We start from the raw sequence: 13,842 nt of genomic DNA, 5'->3' as shown, positions 1-13,842 counted from the left end.
ATCTCCCCAGAAACGAGCTGGCTTGTCAACTGGTCTTTTTGGAGCTATTACACAAAAGAAGATAAAGGGGAAAAGGTTGTTTAGTGAAATGAGGAAAGGAAATACTGGTCAATTAAAGGCATACAGAGAACATTAAACTAATTAAAAGAATGATGCAGCCAATGTCTTTTACACGGTCAAGAGAAGGATTCTTCAGACACAATTAGCATTTTCAGTGAGAAAAACAGGAAAAACAAAGCCAATAGAAAGCAATGTCTTTGAAGTTAGATATCTTTTTAACATGTTCATCAAAGACACCAAATTCGACAAATTTCAGTGTCGTTTCCCTCAATTATACAAATAAATATCATGATTAAACTAATAGTAACAATGAACATCAAACTAACAAGTACAGTAACAAATCTCAAACACGAATCACAAACAACGATGATCACATTTCAAATCATCGCTCTTTGAATCACGCAAGCTGACACAGAAATGGCAACAGACTTAAAAGAGACCGAAACCAATACCTGAGCAGGATAACTAATGTATTTCAAAGCCTCAATCCCCATAGCCGGGACAATTGTATTCGTAAATTCCGCACTCCAATAACACCATCATGGTCATGGAGCACCTCCCTTACTTCCTCTACACCAAAGATTAATCGCTGCTCACTTGCTCAGACACCAGCAAAATTGCATTAAAACCATGTCACCTAAACTGCATAATACAAGCTTAAAGTACCAAATTCAGCTAAACTGTTTCCGTTTAAGAGAATCAGAGATAAACCAATGCTTACATATAAAGGACCAGATCAAACAGATTACATTTTTGCGCCAAATTTTATATAATAAGTTGACGTTTGTAAAGCTGTTTTTTTTTTTTTTTTTTTTGCTAAAATGTAAGTTTTATATAAGAAATAGAAATACGCAATTCCAAGCAATTTACAAACAAACAACGTGAGCTTTCAATGGCTCAGCCAAACAGCAACTCTTAGGCCTCAATCTTCCTAACTATCATTCTCAATACTTAGAATCCTAGCCTTGTCTTTTAACCTCATGTTAACGCTTGCAAAGATCTCTTTGGCAATCAGTTCAGGTCGTTTAATGTGCAGCTCCATCCTGCATTTGTTTCGTTGCATCCAGATCATGTAGTAGCAGCTACAAATAAGCAGCCCATGGTACAGTTCCTGCAGCTGAGTACCTGGTACCCTCCCATGAATTGGATTAATCCTTAAGATTTTGCAGTTTGCCCACCGTTCAGTTGCTGCTAGGACCTTATTGCTGTACTCGCAGGAAAAGAACAGGTGGTCATGAGTTTCAGCATCATTACCACACAGCACACAGCCATCATCGTCTGTGTAGCCTATCCTCTTCAGTTTAGCTCGCACATTCAGAGCCTTATGCATGCATAACCAGGCAACAACAGACTGTTTGGGGATAGCCCAAGCACTCCATACAGTTTTATGCCAAAGACATATAGGTCCTCTATTTCTGCTCCATTCATACCCTCTACTAATGCTGTACCCCTTATCATCCAGTCTCCATCTCCCATTCTGAAAACCCGCAGCAAACTTAGTTTTCATTTTGCAAATTTTCTTCCAGTACCAGGCAGAATCAACCCCAGGTTCATAAGTCTCCCAGTCTAAAATACTCACTAAAGCTGTTGTTGTTTGTTCGATTACCCACTAAAATTCGCACAATCAAGTAATCAACCAAATACTCACATGATAATTAATCACCTATTCCCACCACACTTTCCTCATATTACACAAAATCGAGCCTTCGATTCCACTACAATCACAATATTTTACAAACTAAAACTGAAATACAAATTAATCGAGCTCAATTTTGATCAAAATTATGAATACCTCGAAATTATTCAAATCTTCTTCCAAATTGCTGAAATCACGTTGTTGTATGTTATTTTGATGAAATTACCTTCAAATTAATCGAATAAAGTCTTCTGAAATTGCTGAAATCACGATATTATTGCTGTAGCTTGTTGATCGGCAAATCGCTGCAATTGGAATCACGATATTAATCGGTTCACAACCCTCACGGAATTCATCAATTGGAATGAACAATCGCTGCAATTGATGAATCGTTGATTAGTTTATGGAGTTTGGGTTTGGAATCTATGAACAATCGCTACAATCACATATTAATCGTTGATGAAGAAATTTTGTTTAGATGTTTAGAAAAGATGAACTGACAAATTAGGAAAAAATGAATTGACAAATTTCACATTGAATTAGCCCGTTTAAGATCACCACATTCAAATCCGCCCCAAGTTTAATGAATGAATTTGGTGAGACCGCCGCCTCGCCATAATGAGGTGCCTCACCGGATCCGGCTCTCTATATATATATATATATATATATATATATATATATATATATATATATATATATATATATATATATATATATATATATATATATAGAGAGAGAGAGAGAGAGAGAGAGAGAGAGAGTCAAGATCCGGTGAGAACGAACACTCGGTGAGAACGGTGAGAACAATCATTGACCATAGGATTAAAATTAATCTAAGGGTATATATTTCGTATTAAATTAAAATATCTCACACTACTAAGCATATCATCTTTTCGGAAATCTCAAAACTGCCAACATTCTGACAGCCAGTACCTACCACCGTGATCAGCTGGCATCACCGACGAGCTGCTACATCATCGGCGTACCGACAATAACTTTGACCCCTGACAATTTTTGCACCAACGATGCTCTTCTTCAGACTATTTTCTCTCTACTAGCCTCCTTCAAATTATAAGCTCCAATATCGGTACAACGATACTGCTTGAAGAGAACGCGGAAAGAGCCTCATTGCACGACCAATACAAAGTGTCATACATTGCGTCATTGGCGAAGAACACACACTTTGATCGAGCAACACCACATGTTTAATCCCGCAAATTGTACCATACCGATGTATGTTATCTTTTTTCGTAAAAAATTCTCTATCCTCCATATGTAACTCCATATCCCGCAAACATGATCCTGGCTATCAGGTTGCTATCTATCTCATTGTAATCAACAGTACGCCAGTAACTCCAATGAGGCTCCCGAGTCCCAACCTAGTAGACTAATATGGACTTGGATGTATAATCGCTGCGGGAAAATTAACGTGATTGATCTGATAGCTGCTTAGCAATATGCCGATGAATATGCACCAGAAACTCGACATATGAGAGACCCATTGGAGTCTTGTCTTCTACCATATTCGAGTAAAACAACATCTCTGCCACAAAACAAAAACAAAAACCTAGTTGTCAGACTCCGAACCGTGAAATTTTGAAGGGGCATTAAAAAGAGAATTTCTAGTTCCGCCATTAGAAAGTAAAAGCAAAGTAGAATCCCATCCAGTCACTTCAGAATATATATCTCATGTTTGTCTGAAGCAAGGAAAATGTTTTCTTATGAAGCTTAAATTGCTAACTAAGGAGTAGAAATTTTTGTGTTCTTACCTGAAGGGTCTCCAGTTCTGCAGATTTGTATACTGGCAAGGAAAAAGACAGAGAAAGTTAAATTGGTGAAGAATATGGACTTTTTCTGTGAATTTCGATAGTTTAAATGACAAGTGCAGTAAATAAGAGTATCTCTGGCGTCGTATCTCATTAACGATCTCGTTAAACTTCTAAGACAGTGAGTTTTCATGTTGCTGAAGCACAAACTGTAATGGCAAAACACCACACAAAAAATAATATCACTTCATAAACATTAGCAATTAGCGGCTTGATTGTAACAACCTGAATGGGAGTAAGTTTAAGAATACCTGAGTTGGAATTTCATCGACAGATGAAACATCAAAGAGTTGCTTCAAAATATTAAGAGTCTACGGAATTCCCAACATGAATTAAAGCATCCATGCCATTCTCGAGAAGGTAGATTCCTTTATTACCGATTTGCTCACTAGAAAGTGGGAGTGAAGGTAGAATAACGGAGCCATCCGTTTCCTGCTGACATGGTAATAGAGCCAACATGATATCAATGTGATAACCAATGTACTGAAATAATGAGGCAGAGGTGATATTTTGAATTGTGAATTCTTTGTATTACGATCAACAGTATATATAGGATACATAGGTAGCTAGGGTTTTACACAAGGTGACCTAAGATACAAGCTAAGAACATTGACAGAGAATAATATAGGTAAGATTACAGTAATATAATTATTTACAATATAAAACGAAAGATTACGGTGATACCATAATCTTATCATCCCCCGCATGACGAACGGCGGTGATGAGAGCCCAATCTTTGGAAGGAGCATATTGAAGCGATAACGAGGAAGGTCTTTAGTTAGGAGGTCAGCGAGCTAGTCGTCTTGAACCACAGGAATCACATGGAGAGAGCCAGATTGAACACGCTCACGAATGAAGTGAAAGTCGAGAGCCACATGCTTCATCCTAGAGTGGAACACGGGATTGGCATTGAGTTGAGTGGCATCGATATTGTCACAGTAAATATGTGGCGTGGCAGGGAGTTGAACACGGAGTTCGCCAAGGAGATTGGTGAGCCAAATGATTTCAGTTGCGGCATTGGCGATAGAGCGATACTCGGCTTCGGTGGAGGACCGAGCTATTGTCTTTTATTTCTTCGAGCTCCAGGAGATGGGATTGCGCCCCAAGTAGACAAGATAGGCACTGGTGGAGAGAAGGAGGTCACCATCACCTCCCCAGTCCGAGTCAGAGAAGGCATGAAGAGTGAGGGGAGAGTCACGGTGAATGGTGAGACCATGAGAGGGAGTGCCACCGAGATAGCGTAGGACACATTTGAGGGCCTTCCAGTGAAGATCAATCGGTTTGTGCATAAATTGGGAGAGTTTGTTCACAGCAAAGGCCACATCTGGGCGAGTGAGTGACAGGTACTGAAGTGACCCAAAGAGTGCACGAAACTCAGTTTCATCAGTGTGAGGTTGGCCAGCAGTGAGGGTGAGCTTCTCATACGCATCAAGAGGGGTGGCAGCAGGGCGAGCATCGAGCATGTTTGCACGTTGGAGAAGGTCAAGAGTATAGCGATTTTGGTGCAAGTAAATACCTTTTGTAGTGGGAACCACTTTGATTCCAAGGAAGTAGGAGAGAGTGCCTAGGTCCTTGAAGGAGAATGGGTAGCAAGAGTAGTGATAAATTTGGTGACGGCATGAGGGCAGGATACTGTGACAATAATGTCATCTACATAGACAAGAATAAACATAGTAACATTAGTGTGAGAGTAAAAAAGAGAGGTGTCAGAGACGGCATTGGTAAAGCCAAGGCCGACGAGGTAGTTTCGCAACTCCGTATACCAAGCACGAGGGGCTTGTTTAAAGCCATAGATTGCTTTATGGAGGCGGCATACGTAGTCAGAATGGGCAGGGTCAACGAACCCCGGAGGTTGAGACATGTGAACGACATCAGTTAGTGTTCCTTGTAGGAATGCATCATTGATGTCAAGTTGGCGGATGGGCCAGGACCGAGTGACTGCAAGAGTTAATACCAATCGGATTGTCGCAGGTTTTATGACAGGACTGAAGGTGTAAGTGTAGTCGATAGTGTGGCGCTGGTGAAAGCCTTTGGCAACCAAGTGGGCCTTGTGCTTGTCTATCGTACCACCGGGTTTATATTTTGTGCGAAATATCCACTTGCACCCGACAATATTTTGGGAGGGGTGAGGGGGAACAAGGCTCCAGGTTTTGTTGGAAAGGAGAGCAGAGTGCTGGAGTTCCATAGCAGCACGCCAAACGGGGTCGGAGAGCGCACTTTTTACAGTGCGAGGTTCATTGGGAGTGAGTTGGGCCGTGAGGTTCATCATGTCGCGGGGTTTGTAGATGTTGTGGGAGGCATGTGTGGCATGGGAATGATAAGGAGGAGGCGGTGGTGGTGGGGGTGGCGGAGGAGATGGTGATGTGGGGGTGGCGGGGGATGTGGTGGCTGTGGAGGGCGTGAGAGGAGAGGTTGGTGAGGTGGGTGATGCGGAAGCAGGGGAGCTGGTGGAGGTGGCAAGGGTGTGTTGGTGTGAGTTGGATGATTCAGGCGGAATAGGAGGAGGTTGGGATGGCGGGGCAGGTCCAGGGATGGGTGGGACAGAGGCAAGACACCAGCCCGAGGGAGAGGGGAGAGTCGTGGTGGTAGGGGGTGGGTCAGTGAGAAATGGGTACGAGGTTTCAACAAACCTAACATGTCGTGACACATAAATACGATCAGTTTTGGGGTCAAGGCATAGATAGGCATGTTGAGTGGGTGAGTAGCCAACAAAAACGCAGTCAATGGAGCGAGGGTCAAGTTTATTGTTGGTGTATGGACGGAGCCACGGGTAGCATCTACAACCGAAGTTATGGAGGTTGGAGTACTTGGGAGCGGTTCCAAATAACTGGGTGTACGGGGTAGAGTGATTTAGTGTAGAGGTAGGCATTCGGTTTATGAGATAGCTGGCTGTGAGAAAGGCGAGACTCCAATATTTAAGTGGCATAGAGGCGTGGTCAAGCAGTGTTAGGCCAGTTTCTACGACGTACCGGTGTCTGCGCTCAGCGTAGCCATTATGCTCAGGAGTGTGGGGAGGGGATGTGAGGTAAGAGATGCCATGTTCAGCGAGGAAAGGAGCGAGTTTTTTATATTCTCCCCCATTATTAGAGTAAAGAGTTTTAATAGGGGAGTTAAATTTTTTTTCGACTAAGGCTTTGAAGATTTTAAAAATATGAAGTGAGTCGGATTTTTGTTTAATAGGATATAAAAGTATATATTTAGTGTGGTGATCAACGAAAATTATGTAGTATTTGTAGTGATCGTATGAATAGTGTGGTGAGGTCCAAACATCGCTAACAATAATATCAAGAGGTGCATTGCTTTGTAGAGATGATATTGAGAACGGTAATTTCGAACTTTTATAAATAGAACATGAAGAACAATGAGTATTATTATTATTAGATAATGATAATGATAAAGAAGACATTATTTTTTGCAAAACAGGAGGTGCGGGATGACCAAAACGATGGTGGTGATCACCCTTATTGAGCATAGTGGCTAGGACTTGAGGCGGAGAGACACACGGCCAGTAGTAGACACCGTCACGAGCAGGGCCGGTGAGGAGGGGTTGACCTGTGCTAATGTCCTGTACAACAAAGGAGGTGGGTAAGAAAACGATTGAAACATTATTGTCACGACAAAATTGAGAAACGTAAATAATGTTTTTGTGCATAGACGGAACATGGAGAACATGATTTAAAGCAAAAGAGCGAGTGGAGGAGGAGAGTAGAGTAGAACCAGAGTGTGTGATGGCAAGGCCAGAGCCATCACCAATCACAATTTCATCGGTACCGTCGTAGGGGTTGAGAAGGGAGAGGTTTTCTAGGGTTGATGTCACGTGATGAGAGGCGCCACAATGAAGGAGCAATGGTGAGGTGGGTGAGGCAGGTTCAAGAGTGGTAGGATTGGCTTGTGGTGGGTTAGTGTTGGCTTTGGTGGGTCGAGGGATTACGATGTTAGGATGTAGACGTTTAAACTCAGCACAATAGTAGAGGACATGGCCGCGAATATTGCACCATTGACAGCGGCCCTTGAATGAGGTAGAAGTAGGGATGAGCAAGTTTAGGCCCGGACCGGAAAAATGGACCGGACCGGACCATTTGGTCTGGACCAAACCCATACCGAATTTTTTAGGTCCGGTCCTCGGTCCTCATTTTTTGAGTTTTCGGTCTTCGGTCCGGTCCGGACCAAACCCGGATATTTTAGGTCCGGACCAAATGGACCGAATTTTATGTTTCTAAAGACTATCATTAGAATATTATAAACTAAATTACCATTTTATCTTCACAAGATATTATAAATTAATATTTAGTATTTTTTTCTCAAAAACAATCGTCTAATTATTCATCAACATTTAATTTAGTGAAACTTAAATGTAATTATCATACACGAAATAGTGAAAGAATTAGTTCTAGGTCCATTTCGGTCTAAGACCGGACCGGACCGAATATTTCGGGTTTGGTCCGGTCCAAGACCGAAAGTTTTAGGTCCGGTCTTCGGTCCACAAAAATTTTATTTTCGGTCTTCGGTCCGGTCCGGTTTGGTCCGGTCCGGTCCGGTCTAGGACCGATGCTCAGCCCTAGGTAGAAGAGGGTGGTTGAGTAGAGGCAGGGGTTTGGGAGGCAGGCTGGTGGGTGTTAGGGCGAGGAGAGTTGTAGTGGCGGGTGGAGGTGGCCATGGCGACGGCAGGAGTGGGAGTGGGAGTGGTGGACTGTTCAATTTGAATAGCAAGTTCTCGGTTGATTAGTTTTTCATGGAGTTCATGAAAGGTAATAGGATTATCTCGGGCTTGAACAGCTTCAATGACGGAGCGGTAACGAGAGTCAAGACCATCAATGACAATGTCAGTGATGTCCTCAACACTCATGGGTGCACCAAGACTAGAGAGTTTGTCAGTGAGTGTTTTGATTTTTGTCATATACTCAAAGACAGAGGAGGAGTCAAGGCGGGTGGCTTTGAGTCGATATTTGATTTGTTTGATATGGCCACGAGAGGAAAGGGCGAAGGTGTTGGCAAGGAGTTGCCATGCGGCACGGGTAGTGGTGGTATTGGTGATGAGCGGGGACACGGTGTCGTCAAGAGTACCTGCGAGCGAGCCAAAGAGTAGTTTGTCTTGCAGAAACCAGGTCCTGTAAGCAGGGTTGGTAGTGGTTGATTTTTTGTCAGAGGATTCGACAGTTTCTGGTGGAGGGGGCGTTCCATCAATGAAGGAGACGAGGGAGTAGCCAGTGATGAGGGATTCAATTTGAAGTTTCCATTGAGGGTAGTTGGAGGGGGTGAGTTTTGTGACGGAGTTACAGTTGAGTTGGAGGAGGGGTTTTGTAGGTTGATGACTACAAAAAAATTACGCTAAAGTGACGGAAAATAAAACCGTCAGACTTTTCGGTTTTCTGACGGATTTCTGATGGAAATGTGTTTCTGACGGAATATCCATCAAAATCCGTCACATATAAATGGCGCGTTGGCGCCATCTCTATTGTAACCAGTTTCTGACGGATCATGCGTTAGAAATATTTAGGGGATTTTGACGGATTTTCCGTCAGAGTTCGAACAACATATAAACAAAATAAACCCCGATTTCTATTTTCCCCAAATCATTTGCAATCGCTCACTCCCACACTCCCAAACCCTAACCCCCAAAACCCCGACACTCACTTTCCGTCCACCACCGACCTCCTCACCGCTGCCACCACACCGATCGGCCATCACCGACGACTTCACTCCCTTTCCCTCTCTTCCTTTTCTTTTCTTCTTTTCCTCTTTCCTTCTTTTCTTTTTCGTTCTTCCACCGGTCGTCATCACCGCCAGCTACCGCGAGTCTTTGCCTCAGGTCGTCGCCTCTGGTAACCGCACTCTCCCATTTCTATCTTTACTCCCTTCCTTTTTCTTCTTTTTCCATATTATCCCATGTGTCGGTCATCGATTTGTCAGTTATGCTTATCTGTTCGCTATTAAGTATAAAATTAATTTTCTATTATCTTAATGCTTATGAGCTATTTAACTTCCTGGGTGCTATACTTGTTTCTGTTATATTTGGTATAGTGCGCTTGTAGCTGATTCTGGAGTATTGTTAATTAGATGCATATTTATTTGTATTTTATGTATTGTTTTTGCAAAATGCAAGATTTTTGCTACTTGGGTTTAGTTAATATTTGAATTTTATTGATGGTAGTGATTGTAGTTTTATGTATGGTTGATTGTTTGTAAATGTTAGTTGTAGGCAAGGGTTAGAATGGGAGAGGTGGTTATATAAATTTGTTTGTATTAATTGTTGTTGCAATTCCTTATGTATTTGTTTTTTACATGCTATCAAATGTTTGGAGTACATGGGCTATTTATACACATTGAATGTCCATGTATATAATTCTACTAGCTTAGGGATTTTTCTAGATAATTACCCACTAAAACTTGCTTAGCTTGGAACTTGAGTGTTGAATCTAGATTTCTATAGATTATATTTAACACATATGCATGATTAGAATCGTGGGATTCACTATATGAGTAATGGGGATGGAATGGAGGATGAACAAGATGATGGTGTTCCAGAGAAGGTCAGTCTTCTTTCCCGTCAGTTCTTTTCACTAAGGATTACATTTGAACTTTTAAGAATTGGTTAATTTAGAAAATGTAGTATACAAGCACTTTCTAAGGTAATCAGGTACACAAGGTATAGTATTGGGCTGGTCATAAGATTACATGTGCTATATACGAGTTTGTTCTGATTGTCGCTCATTTTTATTGAAATTTTATGCTTATGCTAATTGGTATTTTGTTCAGTAATAAGCGAGCAATGGTCGTTTTTGATGATGACGCCAAGCAAGATGCGAAAAAGCAACGCTTGATTCAACCTAAGCAGGAAGAGAGGTATAATATAACCTTTACTATTTTCAACTGTCTATAGTCGTTGACGAGGCAGTTGCATAAGAATGTTTGTCACCATGTACTTCTAAGTCACGAAGGGGTTAAAATGATTCATAAATAATGAAAAAAAGTCCAATATATTTTCTTTCACAGTCTCACTAGCTTGTTAGTTTTTCAATTTACATTTCGAGGATTCTAGACTAGCTGCTATAAGCTGATCAAAACTCAAGCAGCTTTAATTTCTCAATCAATCAATCTTTTAATTCTCTTTTATTTCATTAATATGGATTCTTGCTATCGACCATAGAGCCAATATCTTTAATATAGTCATTCATTCTTGCTTTAGATTCAAGGGCTTATGATGGATATGCTGCTGCTGAAGAGGAAATTACTAGATGGAAAGGGGCAGTAGAACAAGAAGCTGCAACTGGATGTGCTATTGAGTAGGAATTTCTCACTCAGGTATACATAGCTAGTCAGTGCATTTAACATTTGAGCTCTTAGTATTTGACTCTGATTAGAAATTACTCTTGCCTCAATGTCCCCTTATCCATTTTTCAGACTTAACCTAAATGAGTGAACTCAGTAGCTTGAATAAGTTCATCTCAAAGAATTGATTGATGTTCTTTTCTATTTCTCTCCCCAATCTGCAGGTGGCCACAAGTCCATAACCTAGACCTATAAATTATGTTATATATACAATCCCCATCCTATAAATGGTCGCTTTGTGTTGGGTAAGGATGCTCACATTAAACCAATAATGCAGGAGGGTGGTGTAATCTTCCTTTGAGGCACTTTGATTTAGCTCAGCCTGTTTCCAACAAATTGGTCATTACAGTGTTGGCATTGTTCATGTTTCCTTCCGAAGGTTTGTTAACTCTGCTTATTATTCCTAATTATACTCGTAAATAGCCTGTTACCGTGGCGCTAAGTGGTGAAAATTTAGTTGAAATTCTCAAAGGTCTCAAATATCTCACAGAATAATCTTGTAGAGATATTTATGACCTGAAGGCGAAAACTATACCCGTTGCCATAAGACAACTCTCACACTCGATAAAAATAGTGGTGAAAATATACTGAAACGAGAGGTCTTAAATTATAATGGACTTAAATAAGACCGACTGATCTTTTAATAGTATTAGTCCTACTTTTAATCCATAGTTTCCAATGTGAAAAGTTATATACAATTTCTCGAATAAGGGTTTGAATCGTACGGGTTCGAATCATAATTAGCTATGTGGTTGATCGGTTAAGGCTATTTTTTAGCGCGGGATGTAGAAGAATTTGAGGCACCTGGTTGATCGGTTAAGGCTATTTTTAGCTAGATTTTCAACGGATGCAAAACAATGTGTTTAGCTAGCTATCTGACACCCTTTTATTTGACAGTTGAATGATAAGTTCCGCATGTGAAAGAGAAAAACTATATGATTTTCTTTGTTTTAGCCTGCTTCTACCTTTAAGGCGCTTTTTTCATTGAATTTTTGCAGGAAATATGAGCTTACTCAAGTTCACGAGTATTGGATTATAATGAATGTATTAGACACAGTAAAGGCATTCCTTATCATTCTCTTCGCATACAATTTTCTAGGGTAATATATTGATGAAATTAAATCTAAGTTCTAATGAATTTTGCAACAAATCATTTATTTGACAGGAGCAATTCATTTAAGTTGCAGGTATCATAGGCTGAGAGGAATCTCTTGAAAAAGGAAAGAACTAGAGCTTGTAAATGAATAGTGATAACATGGGACGCACTCGGTTCTTGTTCTCTGAGTTTTTCCGATTAGGTACTTGTTTTAGAGTTTAGCTAGTATAAATACCTGATGAAAAAACAGTGTGTGTAACCTGATGGAAAAAACAATGTGCTTGTGTATATTTTGAACTGGGCTGATGTAAGCCATATATGGCGTGGAATATTTTTTTAATTTTTTTTTTTTTAAAAGTCAACTTTTCTGACGGAAATTCCGTCAGAAATATTGACTTTTCTGACGGAATTTCCGTCAGAAAAGTTGACTTTTTGTTGACTTTTTGTCAGACATGGGAGGCTACGTTTGACGGATTAGCCGTCAGTAATCCGTATTTCTGACGGAATTTCCGTCAGGAATGCGTTTTTTGTGACGAATCGTAGTGACGCTCTTTCCTGACGAATTATCCGTCAGGAACCCGCGTTTCTGACGGAAAAAGGCGGTTATTGATGGAATTAGGCCGTCAGTTTCCCTTGTCATGGTGGAGAAAAAATTGACAGTGCAATGATACCATGAAAGAATGAGGCAGAGGTGATATTTTGAATTGTGAATTCTTTGTATTACGATCAACAGTATATATAGGATACATAGGTAGCTAAGGTTTTACACAAGGTGACCTAAGATACAAGCTAAGAATATTGACGGAGAATAATATAGGTAAGATTACAGTAATATAATTATTTACAAGATAAAATGAAAGATTATGGTGATACCATAATCTTATCATGTACAAGATTACCATGAAACCAACGACGCATCATCTCATGAGTAGTTGATCAATAATTGATGAAAGCGAATAGAAATTGAGAAATTTATTGTTAATTGTTGAAATTGACAAGAAATTATTGCTGCTACAATATTTTTCCCCAAATTTTAGGGTTCGTATGATAGGAATTTTTGGCTGGAGTTTGAGTTTGTAATTTGTTTTTTTTTATGTTATTATGAGATGTGGAGAAGAAAAAAGGACGCAGGTTTTGTTTGATTTTTTTTATTTGATCTCAACCGCTGATTTCACTCTATCTAATGGTCCAGATTTTAAAGCACAAACTCACAACTCGCCATAAGAACCAAACTCACGAGATCCCGCCTATATATATATATATATATATATATATATATATATATATATATATATATATATATATATATATATATATATAGTGTTGAGATCAAATGAGTCCCCCTCCTAAGTGTGAGTCCATAAGTCCTCATTAGAGCCCTTGGATGAGCACTATGGAAGGCTGAGATTGAAGACAAAAAACAAGGGATTAATGCCTAAGTAAGCCCACTCTCTCACTACCTTACTAATTCACATTAATCAAATACTAATCAACTATATATAATTTATTTTTCCGCCCACTTATCTCTCATTCACACAAATCATTCACCACCTCTTTCAAAAACCCAATTTAATTCTCTAAAAAAAACCAAATAATTCCCCTCCTCTCAAACAAATCTGAGAAAAAAAAAATCCCCACCACCACCACACTGCCGCCCTCCCTCCTCTCTTCCGCCCTCCGTCCTTCTTGCCTCCCCAACAACCACCACACCCACAACCTCCTTCACCCCCTCCGTCCTCATCCTTCCTCCACCGCAGACCACACGGCCACCACACCACCCCACCCCACCCTCCTGCCGGCCACACGACAAACAAACACCGCCGCCCCCTCCCTCTCTCTTCCGCCCTCCATCCTTCCTGCCTCCCCCAACAACCACTACACCCACAGCCTCCTTC

General features: G+C 40.6%; 1 protein-coding gene and 1 long non-coding RNA gene across 2 annotated transcripts; one reads left to right on the top strand and one right to left on the bottom strand.

Annotated features, from left to right (window-relative positions):
* Nucleotides 1-991: 991 nt before the first annotated feature.
* Nucleotides 992-1,567, bottom strand: LOC141648911 (uncharacterized). The gene has a single exon (XM_074457618.1). It carries the CDS (start codon nt 1,565-1,567, stop codon nt 992-994), a length of 576 nt encoding a protein of 191 aa, XP_074313719.1.
* Nucleotides 1,568-9,068: 7,501 nt separating this feature from the next.
* LOC141646026 (uncharacterized) lies at nt 9,069-12,261 on the top strand. Its single transcript, XR_012545290.1, has 5 exons — nt 9,069-9,344; nt 10,709-10,824; nt 11,129-11,230; nt 11,850-11,951; nt 12,039-12,261. It is a non-coding gene; the product is annotated as an uncharacterized LOC141646026 (long non-coding RNA).
* Nucleotides 12,262-13,842: the final 1,581 nt, after the last annotated feature.

The sequence above is a fragment of the Silene latifolia genome, chromosome 3, assembly GCF_048544455.1.
Source record: "Silene latifolia isolate original U9 population chromosome 3, ASM4854445v1, whole genome shotgun sequence".
Classification (NCBI taxonomy): Eukaryota; Viridiplantae; Streptophyta; class Magnoliopsida; order Caryophyllales; family Caryophyllaceae; genus Silene; species Silene latifolia.
Note: the sequence above shows the minus strand (reverse complement) of the source record. Positions and strands in the feature narration are given on the sequence as shown.

Coding starts and splice junctions, on each gene's coding strand:
- LOC141648911 (XM_074457618.1), bottom strand. CDS start 1,567: ATGAAAACTAAGTTTGCTGCGGGTTTTCAGAATGGGAGATGGAGACTG.